Genomic DNA, 25,770 nt, shown 5'->3' on the forward strand with positions numbered 1-25,770 from the left:
AGGATAGCATAGCCCATTTTAAGTATGATTATTTTTCTGTAAGTTTTTCATTGTAATTGCTGTAACATTAACCCAATTCTGTTTCCTGATCTACTATATTTAGGTTTTTAAAAGGCCCCCAAAGCTTGGCATTCCAGCACTATCCCCTGTTTATCATTCCAATAATCCTTGCCTTCTTATCATTAGTACACAAACCGAGAGTTTGTGACTGAGAAAATGTACCTTATAGGGTAATAAGACATTTAGCAAATGTCCTGGTACTTAGCACATAAATACTTTGATCTCTAGTGGTGACATTAACAATAAGTATATATAAAACAAAAAGGTCAAGAACTGATAAAGCCACTACATTAAAGCTCTGCTTATTTAACAATTTCCTTCACCTAAAAAAAAAAAATCACCTATGGTGTTTCTTCATTCTAGGGGACATAGTGAGGTTAGAGAAGCATCGTTACTTCCTTGCAGCTCTCAATTATCAGAAGGTAAGCTTGGTTTTAAATGATGGGGATTTATTACTAGGAGTGTTGTTATTGTTACCATCTTTTTCTGTCTTGGAGAGGGAAAGATTTCAAGGTAATATTGCAAAGACTTGTAGGGCTAAAGTTATCCTCTGTAGAATTTCTACAATTCTTTGATTACCCTTCCATTATACTCTTACACTGTATTGCAACTAGTTGTTTGTTCATCTGGTCTGCCCCTAGATCGAGTTCTTCGAGAGTAGGAATGGTATTTTATCCATTATCTATCTAGTGGCTAGCATAGTTCCTTGTAGTTTGTGGCACTCAATACATATCTGTTGAGCAAAATAATGAAAAGTATTAATGGGGAGTTTTTGCTTATCTTGGTTTTTCACCACAGGAATATTTTACTCCATTAATTGTATAAATAAAAACAGAAATATGAAGGAATATTAAAAATAAAGCAGTATTACTCTGGCTTCAGTGTGGAGATTAAAATGGGAAGGAACTGTCTGTGCTCAAGGGTTACAGGTCATAATTATACCCTCAATGATGTTCTACACATTTGACTCCTGTCATTCTTCATACACATCTTAAGCCATCATGAGTTATGTTTGTAATGCAAGCATAAATATTTCTAATATTTTAGGATGTAGCTAGTCTGTTTCTTTTAAAAAGGAAAATGGGAAATGTATTTGAATTGAGATAAAAATATTAACCAAAGTTATACATAACTTTTTAGAAGTCTTCAATTGGATTTTCCCTTTTGTTATTATTTAGAATCCTCAAAACCATCTTATATTAATGTACCTGGAATGTCTACTGGAATAGTACTTGGCCCTGGTAGTATTGGAACAGATCTTGTAAATGAAGTCCTGGACTTACAAAGGTAATGTTTTATTGCTGCAAATACCTTCACAAGTGAAATTATTATACTTATAAAACCAGTAGTCAAAAATCAGTAAGTTTCCTATATTCAAACAATAACCAGTTCAATAACATAATGGAAGAGAAGATCATTTTCATAGTAGCAACGAAAAAAGGTTAAGTATTATATGGGGCACCTGGGTGGCTCAGTCGGTTAAGCAGGCCAATTTCAGCTCAGGTCATGATCTCGTGGTTCGTGGGTTCCAGCCCCATGTCAGAGCTCTGCTGTCGGAGCCTGCTTGGGATTCTCTCTCTCCCTCCTCTCTCTCTGCCCCTCCCCCCCCCTCAAAATAAAGAAATAAACTTAAAAAAATAAAAGCTATAAGAAGTGTATCAAGAACACAGGTATGGATTTTTATAATCTTAGTTTAGAAACTCCTTTCTAAACATCACAAAAAATCTATAATTCATGAAGAAAAAAGTTAATTATATAAAAACTCAAAACTTAAGCATAATAACCATTCTGAAAAAGGTAAATAATAAGTTGCAGAAAATGTGTGTTTCAGGTGATAAAATGAATATATCTTACTATAGAAGTTTGATAGTATAACATTATTAACTTCATTTAAACCTTATAAATAAACTTTATAACTTTATTAACCTTTATTTATATTAAAGTTTATATAGGGTATAAATAATAAAGTTATTAAAGAATTTTTAAAATGTTATTTATTTTTTTTAACTGAAGTATAATTTTTTTTTCAATATATGAAATTTATTGTCAAATTGGCTTCAATACAACACCCAGTGCTCATCCCAAAAGGTGCCCTCCTCCGTACCCATCACCCATCCTCCCCTCCCTCTCACCCCCTATCAACCCTCAGTTTGTTCTCAGTTTTTAAGAATCTCTTATGCTTTGGCTCTCTCCCACTCTAACCTCTTTTTTTTTTTCCTTCCCCTCCCCCATGGGTTTCTGTTAAGTTTCTCAGGATCCACATAAGAGTGAAAACATATGGTATCTGTCTTTCTCTGTATGGCTTATTTCACTTAGCATCACACTCTCCAGTTCCATCCACGTTGCTACAAAAGGCCATATTTCATTCTTTCTCATTGCCACGTAGTACTCCATTGTGTATATAAACCACAATTTCTTTATCCATTCATCAGTTGATGGACATTTAGGCTTTTTCCATAATTTGGCTATTGTTGAGAGTGCTGCTATAAACATTGGGGTACAAGTGCCCCTATGCATCAGTACTCCTGTATCCCTTGGGTAAATTCCTAGCAGTGCTACTGCTGGGCCATAGGGTAGGTCTATTTTTAATTTTCTGAGGAACCTCCACACTGTTTTCCAGAGCGGCTGCACCAATTTGCATTCCCACCAACAGTGCAAGAGGGTTCCCGTTTCTCCACATCCTCTCCAGCATCTATAGTCTCCTGATTTGTTCATTTTAGCCACTCTGACTGGTGTGAGGTGATATCTGAATGTGGTTTTGATTTGTATTTCCCTGATGAGGAGCGACGTTGAGCATCTTTTCATGTGCCTGTTGGCCATCTGGATGTCTTCTTTAGAGAAGTGTCTATTCATGTTTTCTGCCCATTTCTTCACTGGATTATTTGTTTTTCGGGTGTGGAGTTTGGTGAGCTCTTTATAGATTTTGGATACTAGCCATAACCAATTTTTAAAAAGAGCTTGGGGAATAAAATAAGTAGTAAAGAAGTTGGAGAGTAGACTAGAAAAATTATAAATGGCCAAGAACCTCCAACAATTGCTCACCCCTCCCCACACAGTTAAAAATATATACAGCTGGCCCTTGAACAGTATGGCAGTTGGGGATATCACCCCTCACAGTCAAACATCCACGTATAACTTCTGACTCCTCCAAAGCTTAACTGCTAATAGCCTACTGTTCACTAGAAGCCTTACCAATAACATAAATGGTCAATTAACACATATTTTGTATGTTAGATGTATTGTATACTGTATTCTTACAATAACATATGCTAGAGAAGAGAAAATATTCAGAAAAATCATAAAGAAGAGATTTTGTTCCAAGGGAGTGATGTTAGAAGACCCTGAACTCACCTCCTCCACAGACACACCAAATCTACACCTATTTATAGAGAAGTTTCTCCTGAAGAAGAGCAGAGGGCTGACTAAACAGCTTCTGCACAATTGAAGATACAGAGACCACATAAAGAATAGCGAGAGAAATAGAGACTCAGTAACAAAGGGAATCCTCACCCTTGACACTGCAAATAGCAGTGAGAAGGGATACTGTGAGCAGATCATCTGCTGTGGGGCACATAAAAAAAGTCATGAATTAAAAGGTCAACTAGAATATACAGGAACCAGCCGAGAACTCTGTCAAATAGCAGGGGAACTGCTGGAACTTTGTCCAGGTCAGAGGGGATGGTGGCCACAGTTTATATTTCCCCTCCACCTTGAGAGTGTGGATGGAAGCAGGGTTCGGCATTCTAGGTGGCCTAATGCTTCAGTGAGCCCCATGCCCCGAGCCCACACCAGCCCTGCTGTACCACCAAGGTTGTCCCAGTGTAACACATGCCAGAACACACCTGGTCAGTGCTCACTACAGCTGCAGCTGTCTTGCAAAGCTGACATGGGTACAAAGCAGCCCAGAATACTCTAGACCTGAACCACTTCAGTTCCATATGACTTACTAGGGCACCTCTGGTCCATAGCACTCTGGGGCCACTTGGATCGTGCCTGCATTAGCTTCAGACACCCTATCAGAATGCTGTCTTCACAATGTGCCCCAGGACCCTCAGACTTAGCCCTGCCTTATGTTTAGCTGCCTTATGTTTAGCTGCCAGGCTGCCCTCTCTGTGGAGAGCCCCAGGCACCCCCAGCTTACACTGCCTCTTCTCTGCTGTCCTGCCAGGGCACCCTCTGTGCAGAGAGCCCTGAGACTACACTGGCCCATGCCCACATCAGCTCCAGCTATCCCACCAGGGCCGCCCTAGCTCAGAGTGCCCTGGAATCTGCACCCATGCTAGCCACAGCTCTAGCCAGTCAGCGAAAGTCACCAGGCACATAGTCTACACAGAGGACAACCATACACAAGCCCATTCCTTCAAGTTTGGGAAAAGTAACTGTTACACCTAATTCATAGAGGAAAAAAACAAAAAGTTAAAAATGAGAAGACAGAAATGTGTACCAAACAAAACAACAAGACAAAACCCTAGGCAAAAAACTAAATGGAGATAACCAGTCTACCTGATAAAGAGTTCAAAGTAATGGGCACCAAGATGCTTACTGGACAAGAGAGAAGAGTGGATGAACTTAGTGAGAACTTCAACAAGTTGACAGAAAATATTAAAATAATCAGAATTAAAGGATACAATGACTTAAATGAAAAGTATAATAGAGGTAATCAGCAGTAAATTAGCAGATGCAGAAGAATGGATCACTAATTTTGAGGACAAGGTAGTGGAGAGCATCCAAGCTAAACAACAAAAATAAAAATAGAATGAGGACAGGTTAAGGGATCTCTTGGACAATATCAAGTGAACAGACATTTGCATCATAAGGATCCAAGAAGAAGAACAAGAGAGAGAAACAGGCAGAAAACTTATTTGAAGAAATAGTAACTGAAAACTTCCCTAACCTGGGGAAGGAAACAGACATCTAGGTTAAGAAGGCAAAGGAATCCCCAAATAAGATAAACCCAAGAAATCCACACCATGACACTTATCTTTAGTTTTTGACATCTTAAATTGTTAAGAGAGGATTTTAAAAGCAGCAAGAGAGAAGCAACTAGAAACATATAAAGAAAACTCCATAAGGTTATCAGCTGATTTTTCAGCATAAAATTTGCAGGTCAAGAGGGAGTGGTATGATATATTCGAAGTGCTGAAAGGAAAAAACTACAACTAAGAATATTCTACCCAGGGATGCTTGAGTGGCTCAGCTGGTTAACCGTCTGACTCTTGATTTTGGCTCAGGTCATGATCTCATGATTCGTGATTCAAGCTCCTCATCAGGCTCTGCACTGACCATACAGTCTGCTTCGGATTCTCTCTCTCTGCCCTACCCCTAGTCTCTCTTTCTCTCTCAAAACAAATAAAGAAACATTTAAGGGGGGGGGGAGGGATATTCTTTCAGCAAGATTATCATTAAGAATTGAGGAGAGGGATACCTGGGTGGCTCAGTCAGTTGCACGTACAACTTTGGGCTCAGGTCATATCATGATTCACGAGTTCAGGCCCCGTGTTGGGCTCTATGCTGACACTCAGAGCCTGAAGTCTGTTTCAGATTCTGTGTCTCCTTCTCTCTCTGCCCGTCCTCTACTCATGATCTCTCTCAAAAATAAAACAAACAAAAAATTTTGAAAAAAATAAGAATTGAGGAGACATAAAGAGTTTCCCAAACATAATTAAAGGATTTCACCACCACTAAACTGGCCTTATGTGCAATGTTGAAGAGAAATTTTTAATCTGAAAAGGCCATAAATAGAAGAAAATTGTGAAAGGAAAAAATTTCACTGGTTAAAAAATACACACAGTAAAGGTAGTAGGTCAATTACATATAAAGCTACTATGATGGTTAAAGAACAAAATTAATAAAATTAATAATAACAAATTGGTTAAGGGATACAAAAATTGAAAGGTATAAAATATGATATCCTACACATAAAATATGAAAGGTGGGAGTAAAAATGTAGTGCTTTTAGGATGTCAAGCTTAAGGGGTGCCTGGGTGGCTCAGTTATTTAGGTGTCCAACTTGGACTCAGGTCATGATCTCGTGGTTTATGAGTTCAAGCCCCATGTTAGGCTCTGTGCTAACAGTGCAGAGCCTACTTCGGATTCTCTGTCTCCCATTCTCTGTACCCCTCCCCTACTTGCTCTCCCTCTCTCTCTCAAAAATAAATATTAAGGGGCGCCTGGGTGGCGCAGTCGGTTGAGCGTCCGACTTCAGCCAGGTCACGATCTCGCGTTCCGTGAGTTCGAGCCCCGCGTCGGGCTCTGGGCTGATGGCTCAGAGCCTGGAGCCTGTTTCCGATTCTGTGTCTCCCTCTCTCTCTGCCCCTCCCCTGTTCATGCTCTGTCTCTCTCTGTCCCAAAAATAAATAAACGTTGAAAAAAAAAATTAAAAAAAAAATAAATAAATAAATATTAAAAAAAAAATTAGAATGTCAAACTTAAGAGACCATCAACTTCATATAGTATACATTGGATGTTATATGTGAAACTCATAGTAACCGCAGCCAAAAATGTATAAAAGATATGCAAAAAAATTAAGAGAAAGGAATCCCAGCATAACACTAAAGAAAGTCATCAAATCACCAGGAAAAGAGCAAGAAGAAAGGAACAAAGAACTACAACAACCAGAAAGGAAGATACAAAATGGCAATAAGTACATGCTTATCAATAATTACTTTAAATGTAGGGGCACCTGGGTGGGTTAAGCATCTGACTTTGGCTCAGGGCATGATCTCATAGTTCATGAGTTTGAGCCCTGCATCGGACTGTCTGCTGTCAGGATGGAGCCCGCTTTGGATCCACTGACCCCTCTCTCTACCCCTCCCCTGCTCACTCGTTTTCTCTCAAAAATAATCATTAAAAAAATAATAATTTCTTTAAATGTAGATGTTCCAATCAAAAGACATAAGGTGATTCAATAGATAAAAAATTAGAACTATGTGCTGCATACAAGAAACTCACTTCAGAGCTAAAAACATACAAACTGAAAGTGAAGGGATGGAGAAAGAGATTCCATTCAAATGGAGGTAGAAAAAAAAAAGGCGCTGGGGTAGTAATACTTCTATTAGACAAAATAGACTTTAAAACAAAGACCATAGCAATAACAAAGAAGTGTGTTACATAATAATAAAGGAACCAATCCAATAAGAGGATATAACGATTTTAAATATCTATTAAACCCCACATGGAAGCACCTAAATATATAAAGAAAATATTAGCATCAGACAACAAAAGGAAATCAAAGGCATCAAAATTGGCAAAGATGAAGTCAAGCTTTCGCTTTTTGCAGATGACATGATATTATACATGGAAAATCCGATAGACTCCACCAAAAGTCTGCTAGAACTGATACAGGAATTCAGCAAAGTTGCAGGATACAAAATCAATGTACAGAAATCAGTTGCATTCTTATACACTAACAATGAAGCAACAGAAAGACAAATAAAGAAACTGATCCCATTCACAATTGCACCAAGAAGCATAAAATACCTAGGAATAAATCTAACCAAAGATGTAAAGGATCTGTATGCTGAAAACTATAGAAAGCTTCTGAAGGAAATTGAAGAAGATTTAAAGAAATGGAAAGACATTCCCTGCTCATGGATTGGAAAAATAAATATTGTCAAAATGTCAATACTACCCAAAGCTATCTACACATTCAATGCAATCCCAATCAAAATTGCACCAGCATTCTTCTCGAAACTAGAACAAGCAATCCTAAAATTCATATGGAACCACAAAAGGCCCCGAATAGCCAAAGGAATTTTGAAGAAGAAGACCAAAGCAGGAGGCATCACAATCCCAGACTTTAGCCTCTACTACAAAGCTGTCATCATCAAGACAGCATGGTATTGGCACCAAAACAGACACATAGACCAATGGAATAGAATAGAAACCCCAGAACTAGACCCACAAACGTATGGCCAACTCATCTTTGACAAAGCAGGAAAGAACATCCAATGGAAAAAAGACAGCCTCTTTAACAAATGGTGCTGGGAGAACTGGACAGCAACATGCAGAAGGTTGAAACTAGACCACTTTCTCACACCATTCACAAAAATAAACTCAAAATGGATAAAGGACCTAAATGTGAGACAGGAAACCATCAAAAACCTAGAGGAGAAAGCAGGAAAAGACCTCTCTGACCTCAGCCGTAGCAATCTCTTACTCGACACATCCCCAAAGGCAAGGGAATTAAAAGCAAAAGTGAATTACTGGGACCTTATGAAGATAAAAAGCTTCTGCACAGCAAAGGAAACAACCAACAAAACTAAAAGGCAACCAACGGAATGGGAAAAGATATTCGCAAATGACATCTCGGACAAAGGGCTAGTATCCAAAATCTATAAAGAGCTCACCAAACTCCACACCCGAAAAACAAATAACCCAGTGAAGAAATGGGCAGAAAACATGAATAGACACTTCTCTAAAGAAGACATCCAGATGGCCAACAGGCACATGAAAAGATGTTCAGCGTCGCTCCTTATCAGGGAAATACAAATCAAAACCACACTCAGGTATCACCTCACGCCAGTCAGAGTGGCCAAAATGAACAAATCAGGAGACTATAGATGCTGGAGAGGATGTGGAGAAACGGGAACCCTCTTGCACTGTTGGTGGGAATGCAAATTGGTGCAGCCGCTCTGGAAAGCAGTGTGGAGGTTCCTCAGAAAATTAAAAATAGACCTACCCTATGACCCAGCAATAGCACTGCTAGGAATTTATCCAAGGGATACAGGAGCACTGATGCATAGGGCCACCTGTACCCCAATGTTCATAGCAGCACTCTCAACAATAGCCAAATTATGGAAAGAGCCTAAATGTCCATCAACTGATGAATGGATAAAGAAATTGTGGTTTATATACACAATGGAATATTACATGGCAATGAGAAAAAATGAAATATGGCCTTTTGTAGCAACGTGGATGGAACTGGAGAGTGTGATGCTAAGCGAAATAAGCCATACAGAGAAAGACAGATACCATATGGTCTCACTCTTATGTGGATCCTGAGAAACTTAACAGGAACCCATGGGGGAGGGGAAGGAAAAAAAAAAAAAAAAAAGAGGTTAGAATGGGAGAGAGCCAAAGCATAAGAGACTGTTAAAAACTGAGAACAAACTGAGGGTTGATGGGGGGTGGGAGGGAGGAGAGGGTGGGTGATGGGTATTGAGGAGGGCACCTTTTGGGATGAGCACTGGGTGTTGTATGGAAACCAATTTGTCAATAAATTTCAGAAAAAAAAAAAAAAAAAAAGAATTTCCAAAATGTAAAAAAAAAAAAAAAAAAAAAAAAAAAGAACTGTTCCAGGCATTCTATGTAAAACCAACTAATAATATGACTCTAACAATTCTGCTTCTAAAAAAAAAAAAAAAAAAAAAAAAAAAGAAAATATTAGCAGGCATAAAGGGGGAAATTGACAGTAATACAATAATAGTAGGGAACATTAACACTTCACTGACATCAGTGAATGAGAAAACAGTGACTCTAAATGACACATTAGACCAGATGGACATAAAAAATATATATACAGAATGTCTCATCCCCAAATAGCAGAATACACATTTATTTATTTAAAAAAAGTTTTTTAATGTTTATTTATTTTTGAGAGAGAAAAAGACAGACTGCAAGTGGGTTAGGGGCAAAGAGAAAGGGAGATACAGAAGCTAAAGCAGGCTCCAGGCTCCGAGCTATCAGCACAGTGCCTGATGCAGGGCTTGAACTCACTAGCTGTGAGATCATGACCTGAGCCAAAGTCCGACGCTCAACTGACTGAGGAACCCAGGCACCCCTTCTTTCTTTATTTTTTAATGTTTATTTATTTTTGGGAGAGAGACACAGACAGACATGTGAGCAGACAGAAGGGAGGGGAAGAGAGAGAGAGAGGGAGACACAGAATCTGAAGCAGGCTCCAGGCTCTGAGCTGTCAGCACAGAGCCCGACACTGGGCTCAAACTCACAAACCATGAAATCATTACCTGAGCCAAAGTTGGAGGTTTAACCTACTGAGCCAGCTAGGTACCCCAGAATACACATTAGATGCACATGGAGCCTTCTCAAGTATAGATTACATGCTGGTGCACAAAAGAATTCTCAATAAATTTAAAGAAACTAAAATTATATCAAGCATCATTTCTAACTACTACAATATGCAAGTAGAAATCAATTACAATAACAAAACCCTGGAGAAAACACAAACTCATGGAGGCTAAACAACGTGCTCAACAACAAGTGGATCAACGAAGAAATGAAAGAGGAAATTAAAAAATAACTAGAAACAATAGAAAATGGAAACACAATAGTTCAAAATCTTTGGGATACAACAAAAGCAGTTTTAAGAAGGAAGTTTATAGTGATACAGGCCTACCTCAAGAACCAAGAAAAATCTCAAACAATGTGGCTTTATCTGTAAAGGAACTAGAAAAAGAAGGCAAAATCCAAAGTTGGTAGAAGGAAGGAAATAATAAAGACTAGAGTGGAAATAAATGAAATAGAGACTAAAAAAAAAAAAAACAAAAAACAAAAAACACAAAAAGATCAGCAAAGCTAAAAGTTGGTTCTTTAGAAAGATAAACAAAATTGATAAACCTTTAGCCAGACTCATCAAGAAAAAAGAGAGGACTCAAAATCAGAAATGAAAGAGAAGTTGCAACCTACACTACAAAGGAATATAAGAAACTACCATGAAAAATTGCCAACAAATTGAATAATCTGGAATAGAGAAATGCCTAGAAATATACAGTCTTACAAACTGAATCAGGAAGAAACAGAAAACCTGAACAGAGCCATTACTGGTAATAAAATGGAATCAGTGATCAACAAAATCCCAACAAACAAAAGCCCAGGACCAGATGGGTTCCCAGATGAATTCTACCAAACATTTCAATATAGTGTTTTGAAATTTAATTTGTTTAGAACAATTAGTTACATCATGGGCAGCACCCCATAATCAATTACATTAGTATTTATGCTTTGAGAAGTATTTACAGATTAAATGGTAAAACGTCTGGGAGGAGAGGAGAGGAGGTTGGGGTGTACACATTAAATAAGATTTGGAAAAGAATTATTGATCTTTCATTATATTATCTACTTTTATATCTTTTGGAAGTTTTCCATAATGAAAGTTCAAAGATCTATTTCTGGAGTGAATTGTCACAAATATTAGGAGGGCAGAGTAGGATAAAATATTAGCTTCATATCAGGTCAGACTTGGCCAAGTTCAGATCAGTTCTAATTTTGCTGCCAAATAAATTATGGGAAATCTTTCAGTGTTCAAAGCCTTTTTGATTTTGGAATTGTAGAGAAGGGTCCTAACACCTCACAATATAGAACAATACGGAAATTTGTTCAGACTAGTTACTTCTCCTATTTGCAACTAGGCATTGGGGGGGCGGGGGTAGGAGACATACAAGGGATTAGAAATTTTTGCTTTTTATTTTCTACTTGTTTATACAGTTTAAATTTTCATATTAAAAAGTTTACATTGAAAAAAACTCAGACATTTGTCATGTGACTACTGTCTGCCCAATTTTATTGAATATTGAATACTTGCAATGTGCTATATACTTTTAAGAATTGAAAGTATTATGAAACATATGCACAAGAATATGCATATGACCCATCATACACTTTGATCATAAATCTCTTAACACTTAATATGTAAAACTGAAAGTACTATATAGTATATAATTAAATGCTTGAGTGTGTAATTTGTACATTCTTGGCATTTAATCCTATACGGAGTTTCACTATAGGATCCAGGTTTCCTTCTAGATGTAAGATTTTACAACTAAATGACTTAAGTACTGAAAACAATTGTATCAGCAAAAAGCATTTTCTTTTTTAATTGTGGCAAAACATAAAAAGCTTAACATTCCTAAGTTTATAGTTGAGTAGCATTAAGTACATTTACATCGTCACGCAATCACCACCACTATCCATCTCTAGAACTTTCACCTTGCAAAACTGAAACTCCCATTAAACAACAACTTCCCATTTCCCTCTTCCCTGAGCCCCTGGCAACCACCATTCTACTTTGTCTCCATGAATTTGACTGCTCTAAGTAGCTCTTCTGAATGAATCATAATTATTTGTCCTTTTTTGAATGATTTCTTTCACTTAGCATAATGCCTTCAAAGTTTAAGCAGGTTGCAGCATGTGTCAGAACTTCCTTGTAAGGCTGAATAATATTTCACTATATATATATGCCACATTTTCTTTATGCATTAATCTGTGGATCCCTGTCTTGCTTCCACCTTGTGGCTATTATGAATGTGGGTATACAAGTATCTGTTCTAGTTCCTGCTTTCAATTCTTTTGCATATGCACCCAGAAGTAGAACTGCTGAATCATATGGTGATTGTATTTTAAATTTTTTGAGGAACCACCATTCTGTTTTCCATAGCAGTTGTACCATTGTACGTTCTTACCAGCAGTGCACAAGTTTTCTAGTTTCTCCACATCCTTGCCAACACTTGTTATTTTCTGTACATTGATAGTTCTCTTGATGGGTGCGAGGTGGTAGCTCGTTGTGGTTTTGATTTGTATTTCCCTTATGATTAGTGATTTTGAACATCTTTTCATGTGCTTATTGGCCACTTGTAGTTCTTCTTTGGAGAATTATTTACTCAGGTCCTTTGCCCAGTTTTTTACCGGGCTGTTGGTTGTTGAGTTGTAGTTCTTTACGTATCCTGGATATTAACCCCTTATCAGATATAGGGTTGGTAAATATTTTTTCCCCTCTCCGTGGGTTGCCTTTTCACTCTGTTCATAGTTTCCTTTGATATACAAAATTTTTAAATTTTGAGGTGACCCATTTTTGTTTTGGTGTTTTGACACCATCTAAAAAATGATCACCAAATTCAATGTCATAAGGCTTTTCCCCTGTTTTCTGCTAAGAGTTTTATAATTTTAGGTCTTATGTTTAGGTGTTGGTCCATTTTGAGTTAATTTTGTGTACGGTACAGGGTAGGGTCCAACTTTCTTCTTCATGTAGCTATCCAGTTTTCCCATGTCATCAGTTGAAGATTATCCTTTCCTCCATTGAATGGTCTTTAGAGCCCTGCTGAAAATCATTTGACCATAGATGCTGGAAGGGCACTTGAAGAAAAGTGGAACTTGAGCCACACATTGACAACTGAATACCATTAGAATGTCTAGGAAGCAGTGGGGAGGGTGTTAATCCATGGAGGCACCACAGCCAATGTATAGAGATAGGTAGGAGAAAGCATGATGGTTTCAGCATAACAAGGAGTTTGTGAGAGAAGTTGGGTTGCTGAGCAGTGCCGAGTTTTAACCAAGGAGAGGTCACATGGTGAAGGGACTTAAATAGCAGGTTTCTGCCCAGGTGACTAATATGAAGCTGTATTTTAGATTAATGTGGAAATGAAGTCCAGGGACGGGGGTGCATCTTTAACCTAAGGCTAATTGAACAGGTGGTAGTTTTAAATAATGAACTATAGAATGAGAAACCAGCAAAGCTATTTACATGGGCTGTCCTATGAAAAATCCCCAAGACAGGTCACTGATTTTTTTTCACTTGTGTTTTATACCTAATTCGTTTCATTCCTGCATTTTAATTTCTTCCTCTATAATTTCTTGTCAACTAGTTTTTTGACAATAAAGACAAAGTTATGCTAATGCCATTATGAATTTCACATAATCGAGCACTTAACTTTATACGATACTGTCCAAGTTTTGAAGAGACTAATATTGTCATATTGTCTTGAAGAGATTTATGACTAAAGCATATGATTTTGTGTTGTTTTATGTTTCATTGATTTTGCACCTGGGGATGACCTATTGTAGTAAAAATGTGACCATTTTTCACTTAAAATAAAGGTTGTGGGATGTTAGGAAATCTTTCTTTACTCTCAGCTCTGTTGTCTATAAGGAACTGATAAGGAACAGATTCTTTATGTGAATGCCTATCTTGAACTGTATTACTATTCAAACTTTGCCACATGCTATACTAAGACAGACAACATGACTTACCTAAGAGCTCTTACCCTCAGAGTTTTAGGTTTCTATTTACCACAGGCTACTTTTCAGCGGCCCATAGTAAAAAGTAAGTATGGCACTGAACAAATTAGTCTAATTGTGAAAACTGTCATGACATTCAGTCTCCTGTTTTTCACTGTATTTTTATCAGTAGATTATGCATTTGGAGGAGAAAATTACCTTATACATAGAGAAAAATTTTATGTGTCACCTTTTAAAGGTTACAGGCTTCTTCCTCCCTTGAGGACTCAAGGCCAGCAGATTTAATGAAAGATTCTCACACTATAAACTGCAGGAAAGTAAGTACGGTAAGTGTTAATATTCATGAAATATTATTTCTTTTGAGAAAAGATGCCGTCCTGTAAAAATAAACTCTTTCCATGGATTTTAAGAGGCAACATAGAATAGTGGCTGACAGCATACTATCTGGATCTGAGTTGTGACTCAGACATTTATTGCTGGGCAACCACAGGCTTGCTATTTAAACTCTGTGCCTCAATTTCCTCATCTGTTAAGTAGGGATAATAATAGCACCGAACTCTTGGAGTGGTGTGCAAATGAAGTGATTTTATGCAAAAACAAATAAAAACTTAACAGTGACTGGTACACAACCTGTGACCAATAAATGGTAGCTATTAATGTTATTTTAATGGGTTCTAATTCAGTGGATTATGGTGTGGGGAAAAATTACTATAAGCTACTATTTAATTCAATTTAACATATACTAGCTATTTGAAATGCATGGTTACGTTTACAAAATTGATTAAATGTAGTCCTAAATATCTGGAGGAGCCATCTACAATATAATTCTAATGTATCCCAGACAACAAAAAGGTCTAAAGTGGGACTATAAACTAAGTGGTATAAAAATATAAGAGAAATCTGACCGGAAATTGAAAAAATGTTTTTATACACATGTCCTAAGTCTTTCGGTCTAGTATTTAAGTTTTACTCCTACATTTAGCAAATGTTTATTAAGTACCCCTTTTTTGCCAGACAATAAGCTAGAAGCAGGGAGTTACGGCATTCCAACATAATCTCCAAGTAGTGTGCATTCTATAGACATTTCATAGATCAAATTCACCAACTTAATAAGAAAGTGTAGGTAAATGAAGTATTTTTTTTCACCGAGCATTACTGCATTTATTGAGTGTTCAAAATAAGGTTTAAGAAACCATACATTGCTTAAGGGTATTTATATAGGTGCTAAAATTATAAAAGTAACAAGAAAATCAACATAAAACTCGAGACTGTGGTGACTTCAGCAGAAGAGAAAAGGAGATGTGATCAGAGGGCAATTGCCAGGCTATTAAAGTGTCAGTAATATTATATTGGTAAATGATGTATATTGATAAGCTACATTAAATATTGAATTGTGTGGCGCCTGGGTGGCTTAGTCAGTTTAAGCCTCTGACTTTGGCTCAGGTCAGGTCATGATCTCATGGTTCCTGAGTTCGAACCCTGTGTTGGGCTCTTTGCTGATAGCTCAGAGCCTGGAGCCTGCTTCAGATTCTGTGTCTCCCTCTCTCTCTGCCCCTCCCCTGCTTGCTTTCTCTCTCAAAAATAAACAAACATTAAAAAAAAATTTAAATACATTCAATTTGTTTGGCTTGTAACTCTGCAACAATATGAAAACTTGTTGGTAAAAGCCTCTAGTTTAATCCATTTCCCACTCCAAAGCACTATTTCCCATTGTAGTTTCATGTGCGATAGTTTTATGATCATTTTCTTAAAAAAAAAATAGCTTTTCCTCCTTAATCCAAAACTTGTCCTTATAGCACGTACATTCAGTTATTGTTATAAAGAATGTGGACCCTGGCGTCAGGTGGATGGGTTAGAATAATGGCCCCAACACTCTGGGCAAGCTTTAGCCCTCAGATTTCTGACCTTACAACCTTTGAGACACGAAAGGAGAGGCTGCTTGTGGGGTCCTGGCACATAGTACTGGGCAGATGCAGGCTGTCATACTGATGATGGCAGTGGTGGCACTGCCATCAGGCCCACATCCGACCATTGCTAAGAGGTCATTATTTCACTCAAGTAGGAGCCTTACTATTTATTATCCTGTCTTTTCAGATGTCAAATAAGGAGCCGATTCCACGAAATCCTTCTGAAATAGGGGAGCCAGAGGCTCCAAGGCAAAACCACAGTGCTGTTCCTTCCTATAGTCACGAGCCACTCCTTGGTAGGTTTTCTTTGGCAACTACCCACCGTCTTAGTTTACCTAACACTTTCTTAATCATTAGATTTTCAGACTTAGGAGACTTCTAGAGAAGCAAATAGTTAAAACTAAGATTTTTTTCAAAATCCTAAATGCAATAAATCACTCGACTTTAAGGTGTATGCTACCTAATGCACCTGTCATTGTAAGTTCAGTTATTAACTGAATCAGTTATGGGTATCCTTAATACATGCCATTTAGATAAAACTAAGGTACTTATATCTAGGGAAAAAACATCCATTCCCAAGAATAAGAACTTTTGAATGATACCAATCACAAAGTGTTTAAGATGTAATTATTCATTTTAACTATGTTTATGCAGACAAATCAAGTATACAGTTTTATACCATACATAACTAACATTGATCTACTAGAAACGTATGTTAAAGAGAATCAAAGAGGTTGAAAGAAAACGAAGATCAGCTTCATGCAGAGCCACATATTCATCATCTCAAATTGCATTGTACTTTGAAAAATTTCTAGAAAACTTTGGCTAATCTGTAGCTGTGTGTTAACCTATAATCTCTAGAACCTTTTCCTTGTATCTAACTTATAACTCATTTCTATGGTTTCTTATTTCCTTTTTCAATAAAAATCTGGGTATTTCCCCTTTTATAACATTTTCAGATTTTTGGAAGAGGATGCTTTTGTATCCATCTTCTCATTCAGATTAAACAAATACAAGGCATTTTTTCCTTGGCATTTTCACAAGGCATCAGATTAAAGTTAAATCTATCCTTCCAGGCTCTATACATACACATGCATGAATTCTGGCCCCTAGCTTCCAACTGTCTTTTACCACTGTCATTTTCTATTAGAAAATTCATAGACTAGCTCACTTATGTGTATCAAGTGAGTTATGTGCAATTTCTGTGACAGCACCTTGTTATAAAGAGAGGTGACCCATTTAAAAATATATCAGCCTTCTGCAATTTAAGACAGAGGTTTTGTCTTCAAAATTACATTGTATAGTGTTCTTGCCTTTCTTTTTAGTTTTCTTCAAGTTTTTAATTCAAGTTAGTTAACATACAGTGTTACATTAGTTTCAGGTGTACAATATAGTGATTCAGCACTTCCATACATCACCCTGTGCTCATGATGGCAAGTGCCCTCCTTAATCCCCATCACCTATTTCACCAGTCCCCTTGCCTACTTCCCCTCAGGAAACCATTAATTTGTTCTCTATAATTAAGACTCTGTTTCTTGATTTATATCTCTTTTTTTGCTTGCTTTGCCATTTTTAACGATACTCATCTTTTAACCTCCAAATGTACTCACATGAGTCTGTATTTAATTTGATAGGCCAAGGTGCCCAGCTGGATTTTGATGCCCTGTGTGACAATGACGACACAGCCATGGCTGCCTTCATGAATTACTTTGAAGCAGAAGGGGGCCTGGGAGACCCTGGGGACATCAGTGATATCCACTGGACACTCTAACATTTGATTTTCTAATTCTAAAAATTAGGAATGTGATAAAGCATTTCATTTACAAAAAAAAACCTGTACAATCTTCTGCTCTGTATTGATACTGTTCTTATCTTTTATTCTTATTAATGGTCTACCAATTTTTGTAGATTTGCACCTTTCACAGCAGTATGGGGGAAATGTGAGGTTTCCCTTCACAAAGAATGGCTCAGCGTTTCCTACAGACCCCTTGGCTCAGTGAAATGGCTTAAAACCCACTAGTTGCTGTATTTTTGCTAAAATATTTCTAACCAAGAATATCACATACACCTTGTTTTGGTTTTGTTTTTATTTTCTGATGCAATTTTTAAGTTTGGGAAATTTAATATATTGTGTCTAAGATTCATTTATAATTGATTTATAATAGCAGATTTATGTAAATTGGAACATCACCATTTCCTGTGTATTTCCTTAGTTGAGAATAGGGCTTAAATATTTTAAGAAAACCGAGTACTTGAACATGTAAGAAATGATATAATCGGTGCTCATAATTGTAATGAATACAGTATTCAGTCGTTGTAGACTTGGATACAGGGTATTTATGCTTAGTGAAGCACTTGAGATAGACTTTAAGTGAGATGATTTATTTAAAACTCAGGAAAAAAAAAAGAAAAGAAAAGCTGGGAGAGTTTCAACTTTGCTTACAGAAGACCTTAGTCCTAGTTCTTGGTAATTAACCTTTGCATGTAAGAATTACTGTTAACATAACCAGTCAAGATTTTCATTATATCTAAAACCAGTTTTTGATGCAGTAAAGGTGCTTAGTGAAGGATTAGCCATGGAGGAAAAAAACAAGCCCAGGCAGGATAAATGTCTTGTGTAAAGTCACAATTAAATTCGTATTTTTGAAATGTTTAATGTGTATAAACCAGTTTCTTTATACACATTTGGGGAAGCACTGGTTTCTCTGGTTAAATGATGAATTGACTGACCCAGGAAATAGCTGTGGCCTTCTAGATTAGGCAATTATGGTTACTGTTGCCTGTAGCCAAAGGTAGTTATGTAAAGGCTAAGTATAATTTTGAAACTATAAGGCAATGAGAAAGAATGTAAAAACCAATTTTCTAGCTATAATTACAAATTTGGAGATCATTTTTTAACTAGTAACTGAGAGGTGGCTTAAACTGAGTACAAGAAGAATATTTAAGATAATACATGTATATCTACCTTTTTGAAGATCATAATTTCATTATACCTTATGTTTTAATTGCTCTTTCTAGTTTACCCAGTGTGTTTCCATGTATATATTTTTTTTTTTTTTTGGTGCCCCACGAATGGAAAGTAAGATAGGCTAGGAAACTAATGGAGAAGCCTGAGGCTCAGTAGGGGGATCCAATGCCGTTTTCTTCCTCTAGGTGGTGCTCTACCTCCCAACAGATCTCCCTCAGAGCCTCTCACCAAAACAAAGCATTATTTTGACTCTGCATATTTCTTTAGGCTGTACGTAATAAGTTAGAACTTTTGTCAGACATGTTAATGGCAAACATACCAACAGGCAGTAGGCCAAAAGCACATGTTCCCTTCAAGCGGGACAGCTGCAGTGGCCATGTGGGCAACGGTGTATCACCGTGTCCTGCAGCACTTACAGTGTTCCAGCAATGTTAGAAGGTCAGCCCCACACGTGGTTCTGGAACTTGAGACACACTCAGGTTTAGAATAAGCCAAAGAAACCCTATGAGATGAAGGACCTTGGTTTGCAACAGCCTAAGCATGACTGTTCCATCTGAAGAAGCAGGAATGAGTTGCTGTTCTTTAAGTCAGAGGCCTTACCAACATAACATTTTTGTGGGGCTAAACCATTGCAGGTTGGGCGTGGCCTCTGGAGTTGAACTCAGCCAGTGGTAGCAAGATGGGTCACTGTGCTGGATGGCCTTGAAAGCGGAGGGGCTTTATGATGCAAGGATCTGGGAGGCAGAATTTCTAGAAGCAGGCCATTGCTGCCTGGCATAGTAACAGTTTTTCCTCTTTGCAAGAGGAAGGGTTATTCCATAGAACAGTGGACAGATAGCCAATTGAATGCTTTGATCCTTTAATAATCCACTCTAGGATTTTTCTGTAGATCTTGTCCTGGATCCAGAATCCAGTACATGCAGCGTATGATACCTGTAGCTCTCCTGAGATTAGTGTTTTCTCCAAAGTGTGTTGCATTTATGTTGAATTGTTGTTAGGAGTGATATTTTTATGGTTTTCCCTATAACTAATTTTTCTCCTATTCATTAATTTCCTGCATTTCCTGCAACTTCAAACATCTGTACATTGAATGAAATCATAAAAAGAGTAATTTTTTTTCTAAGAATTACCTACAATAATGGAGTGGAGTGGGACAAGAGCCTAGAAGCTGAAGAGCCTACTCAGCCTAAATTAAGCTGTGTGACCTCACATAAGCCATTTAAATACTCTGTACCTCAGGCTCCTTGTCTGTACCAGAGGCTTGACCTCTAGGTTTACTTCCAGTTCTGATTCTGTGATTCTAATCTACAGGAATTGAGTATTAGGGTCAGACTCTAGAACTGTGCAGTCCGGTATGATAGACACAGGCCATGTGTGGCTGTTGAGCACTGGAAATGTCACTAATGCAAATTGAGATAGGCTTTAAATGTAAAATGCATACCAGATTTCATACACTTAGTATAAAAAAGGGAATGCAAAATATCACGTTAACAATTTTATAATGTAATGCCTGGCTGGCTCAGCCAGTGGAGCATGTGACTCTTGATCTTGGGGTTGGGTTCAAGCCCCATGTTGGGCGTAGAGCTTCCTAAAAATAAAATTTAAAAATAATATATAAAGGGGCGCCTGGGTGACTCAGTCAGTTAAGCATCTGACTCTTAATTTTTGCTCAGGTCATCACCTTGTAGTTCATGAGTTCGAGCCCCATGTAGGGCTCTACACTGACAGCATGGAGCCTGCTTGGGATCCTCTTTTTCCCCTCTCTACCCCTCCCCTGCATGGGCTCCCCCCCCCCCAAAAAAATAAAATATAAAAAATACATTTTAAAAACCAGTTTTATACTGATCACTTAGACAAGTATTTTGGATATACTGAATTATATAAAACAGCAACATTTTACTTTTTACTTTTACTTTTTTAATGTAGCTACTAGAAAATTTTAAATTACACGTGTGGCATACATTATATTTCTATTGGACAGTGCTGCTCTAAAACATTTTATTAGATGGATATTATTGAAGTAGACCAAAGGTTATACCGTAACTATAATATTTACCTCTAACTGCTATGGCTTAAGGAACAATTGTTTATTGATCCTTGATTTAGTACAGTCAAATAACTGAACCTCTATGTGTCAAATGTAAAACTTTTTTGAAACTAGTGAACCTGAAGATGCTATCAGATATTTTATTAGATGATGATAGCCTGAAATCAAACTTGGGGTGTATGTTGACACTCTATTGTAGCCACTAAATTTGGAAATCTGTTGAAAAATTGAACGAAAAATAGAGCATAGAGGCTTTTGGTAAGTAAGTGGGATTAAGGTATTTCATTACAGTTTCTTAATGGGAAAGGCTATATTTATTAGTCATATTTTTTGAGGAATTTCTGTAGAGTCTGGGCACAGTAAATGAAATAACCACTACCTAGTTATTGGACCATGTTTAGTAGTGTCATTTCAGATCCTGCTCTAAAGAGATATCTACCACTCAGGTAGGTCATTGTTTGGCTCAGGAATTGGAAATTCAGATTTGCCAAGAAGTTACCGGCAAGGCAAGGAAGCCATAATGGAAAACTGCCATGTGGCCACTAGGTGTCACTTTTCCGTTTCTATAGTGCATAGTTTTCATTAATTTTTCCAAGTTCTATGGGGCCTAGGGGAGGCATTTATGACTTGTGTTTAGATTAGGACTGTGTCTCTGGTGTGGGCTGTTTTATGAGAAATGCTTTTTAAGAGAAGTCTGGGAAGATGCTTCCCATGTAAGAACTTTGGTTTAAGGAGCTTTCCAGATGTGGCTCCAGTAAAAGGTGACTTTAGACTTTAACATGGATGGAATATGCTTTCTGAATTCATTTGAGTGTGTATATGTGTCACTGCTCCTACATTCCTATGCTTAGCTTCGTCTTTTATACAATTTTTACCTCTTTTCCAGTTCACTTGCTCTTGTCTGTATATTAGTATTTTTAAAATTTTGTGGTAATGAAAAGAGTGAAATTAAATATATTTTGTAATAATTACTAGTTTGAAGTTTTTTTAACTTAATATTTAGACCTCTTCCAAAAAAGGTATATCCTTAACTACTTTCTAAAGTGGAAACATAGGGGTGTCTTGGGTGGCTCAGTTAGTTGAGCATCTGACTCTTGATTTTGGCTTAGGTCATGATTCCATAGTTGTGGGATCGAGCCCCATGTCGGGCTCTGCGCTGAGCATGGAGCCTTCTTGGGATTCTCCTCTAGCTCTCCCTTTGCCCCTCTCCCCTGCTTGTGTTTTCTCTCTCTCTCTCTTTCAAATTAAAAAATAAATAAAATAGAAATACAGACAAGAAAATCCACTCTTCTCAAACCACTGGGCAGAGAGATAGATTGAACTACATTACTCTCTGTATATATTTGTGCATGTTTATGAAGATATGCTAACTGCTGTAACCACCTTCTTCCCCATAAGACACTCAGAAGTTCCCAGCACATATTGTTCTTCTACCTTGCAATTTCAATGGAAAGAGAGCTTCTCTATTTCCTAGTAATTCACACAAAAATGTCCATTGCTTGGGCCTTTGGATCAACTTGGTTCACATAGATTTTCCTGTGGCCACCAGGCTGGAGTATACAGATTGGCCAGGTTTTAGTTACATGACCAAACTTGGATTTAAAGGCACTCTTGAAAGGGAAATGATGTCAAAAACAGCCAGCTGCCTAATGGTCTAGGGCCAATGGAAAGAACAGAGACATATGCAGAAAGGGCAATGGAAAACTTGTAATTTATAATAGTTGATGATTTCTGAGAATTGTAGGTTTAGCTATCTTGAGTGTGGAGTCTTATTTTTTATTGTTTTTTGGGGGAATGAGAGGGTAGTGAGGAGTAGCAAGTTGTGTGATGTGTTTTCCACATTGGTCACCTTTTTTGTTTAATACCCAGCCATTAGTTGCTTTGGAAGACCCTGTCTGTTGCTTAAGTGTGTGGTTAGGGATCCATAAGAGTTGTCTTAAGTTCTTGTCCAGCTATGTGTCTCTGGCTTAGGATGTATTTTCTTAGGCAGTCCTGGTTCTTAAGCTCACATTTAGGTAGTGTTTTCCATATTTATTCCTGTCCAGGAGGAAATCAGTCCCATTTACCTTGGGAGTAAATACATTATGGTGTTTTTTGCTTTTGGTTTTTGGTTTTTTTCAAAAGACAATGCTAAAATGAGAAACCTAGATTATGGAGACATAACTTAATAGAACTCTTAAAACATCTCATTTACTCCAGCTCAAAATATAAGAAGATCCTGAATTCACCTCCTCTCATGGACAGACCAAACCTACAGTGCAGGAGAGGAGACAGTGAAGCAGGCCTCTCAGAGTCCTTGACAGTATTGCATCCTGCCCCATCCTGCCACAATCATAGTCTGCCTTGGCCCAGGATGGATGCTACTGTGGGCTCAGCTGGGCTGCTGGCCCCAACTGTGCTCTTCCTGCTGTGGATCCCTGAGGCCGGCCTGCAGCCTATGAGCCTGTCTCCATCCCTCTGTGCAAGCCCCTGCCCTAGAGCGTGACCAAGATGTCCAACTACTTGCATCACAGTACCAGACTAATGCCATCCTGGCCAATGAGCAGTTTGAAGATCTGCTAGGCACTCCCAAGAGCCCTGATCTTCTCTTCCTATGCCACGTATGCATCTATCTGCACCATTACTTCCAACAAGAGCACATTACGTTCTGCAAGTTTACTCCTTCAGCAAGTACTGCCACCTGTGGTCTGAGAGCCAAGCCTACAAGGAGCTGCCGTTTATGACCAGGGTGTGTGCATCTTTCATAAGGCCATCATCGCTGTGGACGGAGTGAATTTTCCTATGGATCCTAGTAATGGAAACTGTAGAGGGGCAAGCAGTGGATGCTGAAAATGTAAACCTATTAGGCTACACAGAACATCTAGTTTCAAAACAATTATAACTATGTCATGGAAGCTAAAGTTAAGAGATAAAGACCAAACGCCGTGGTGTGACTACAGTAGTTGAGGTGAAGAAGATTTTAAAGACTTCTCTAGTAATCATTACAAGCACACCATTGACCTTCACACCAATTTCTGGCTGCCTATGTCCTCATTGCTATTAATAGGCAGTAAATCATTATGGCTTATTATGGTGAGTGATGCTCCAAGATTAGTCTTGGTGAAAAGTTATATTGCTGAGAAATGGAAAGATCATCTTGGCAAAAAAAAAAAAAAAGTTAAGCACTGGGATATGAAGTTCTGTCATCTTAGAGTAAAAGTGATTCTAGCCATAGTAACTCCTCTCAGAGTCAGACATCTGGCAGGAACTCTAACTCCCTGCAAGCATGCAACTACATCCTGGAATGCAAGGGCATCGGTGAGCTTCATGGTAAGACTTGCATTGCTGGACTAGCAAAGGAAAATTGCATGGTTGAACATGATAATCTGTTATTTACCACATAAATCACATGGTAATTGTTATTACCTCTATTTTCTGTTTTCTGCTCTTTTTTCTCTTTCCCTTTTTTGTGGTCTGAATACAGATCCTTAAATTATTTGTGTTCTACTTAACAACAACAAACAGAATTATAATGCAAATGTGAAAAGTTAAACGGGAGAATCTTAAAAGCAGTAAGAAAAACAACTTTTTACATACGAGGAAACCCCAATAAGACATAAGACTGTCACCAGATTTTTCACCAGAAATTTTGCAGGCCAGAAGGGAACGGCACAATGTATTCAAAATGCTGAGAGAAAAAGAATTCTGCCAATCAAGAATACTCTATCCAGGAAGTGTACCATTCAGAATAGAGGAGAGATCAATAGTGTCCCAAACAAAAGTTGAAGGAATTCATCACACTAAACCAGGCTTAGAAGAAATGTTCAAGGGGACTCTTTGAGTGGAAAGGAAAGACCACCAGCAAAAGGAAGAACTGTAGGAAGGACCAAAGCAGTAAAATTAAATCCAGCTAATAAAGTCAGTCAAGGATGAAAAGATACTGAACATCGCTCATCATCAGGGAAATACAAATTGAAACCACAATGAGATACCACCTCACACCTGTCAAAACAGCTAAAATTAACAACATAAGAAACAACAGGTTGGCAAGGATGTGGAGAAAACTCTTGCACTGTTGGTGGGAATGCAAACTGGTGCAGCCACTCTGGAGAACAGTATAGAGGTTCCTCAAGAAACTAAAAATAGAACTACTCTATTATCCAGCAATCACACTATTAGGTATTTACCCAAAGGATACAAAAATACAGATTCAAAGGGGTACATGTGCCCCAATGTTTATAGCAGCATTATCAACAATAGCCAAACTATGGAGAGCCCAAATATCCATTGACTGGTGAATAAAGAAAATATGATATATACATAGAATGGAATATTACTCAGCCATCAAAAAGAATGAAATCTTGCATTGTCATGGCATGGATGGAGCTAGAATGTATTATGCTAAGCAAAAAAAGTCAATAATAGAAACACAAATACCATATGATTTCACTCATATGTGGAATTTAAGAAATAAAACAGATGAGCATATGGGAAGGGAGTAGGATGAGAAGAGAGGGAAACAAACCACAAGAGACTCTTAACAACAGAGCACAAACTGAGGGTTGATGGAGGGAGGTGGGTGGAAGATGGGCTAGATGGGTGATGGGTACTAAGGAGAGCACTTGTTATGATGAGCACTGGGTGTTGTAGGTAAATGATGAATCACTGAATTCTACTCCCAAAACCAATATTGCACTGTATGTTAACTAACCAAAATTTAAATAAAAGGAAAAGTTTTTTAAATAAACAATAAATAAAAATTAGTCACAAGTTTCCCAAAATAGAATGATGTAAAGTATGGCATCATGTACATAAAACATGGCAGGAGGTGGTAAAAA

General features: G+C 37.7%; 1 protein-coding gene and 1 pseudogene across 2 annotated transcripts in view; both read left to right on the forward strand.

Moving 5' to 3' along the window:
* The window catches only part of ARNTL2 (aryl hydrocarbon receptor nuclear translocator like 2), a 131,257-nt gene extending 112,666 nt beyond the window's left edge, over window positions 1-18,591 (forward strand). For both annotated transcript variants that reach the window (XM_043561558.1, XM_043561559.1), the window contains exons 12-16: window positions 424-482; window positions 1,239-1,347; window positions 14,270-14,357; window positions 16,126-16,234; window positions 17,573-18,591. In XM_043561558.1, the coding sequence (XP_043417493.1) occupies window positions 424-482; window positions 1,239-1,347; window positions 14,270-14,357; window positions 16,126-16,234; window positions 17,573-17,709 (502 nt within the window). In that variant the 3' untranslated portion in view covers window positions 17,710-18,591. The remainder of the gene's footprint in view (window positions 1-423; window positions 483-1,238; window positions 1,348-14,269; window positions 14,358-16,125; window positions 16,235-17,572) is intronic.
* A 3,540-nt stretch (window positions 18,592-22,131) lies between these two features.
* LOC122472201 lies at window positions 22,132-24,915 on the forward strand (annotated as a pseudogene).
* The last annotated feature ends 855 nt before the right edge of the window (window positions 24,916-25,770 follow it).

This window comes from Prionailurus bengalensis, chromosome B4 (genome assembly GCF_016509475.1).
Source record: "Prionailurus bengalensis isolate Pbe53 chromosome B4, Fcat_Pben_1.1_paternal_pri, whole genome shotgun sequence".
NCBI classification, from domain to species: domain Eukaryota; kingdom Metazoa; phylum Chordata; class Mammalia; order Carnivora; family Felidae; genus Prionailurus; species Prionailurus bengalensis.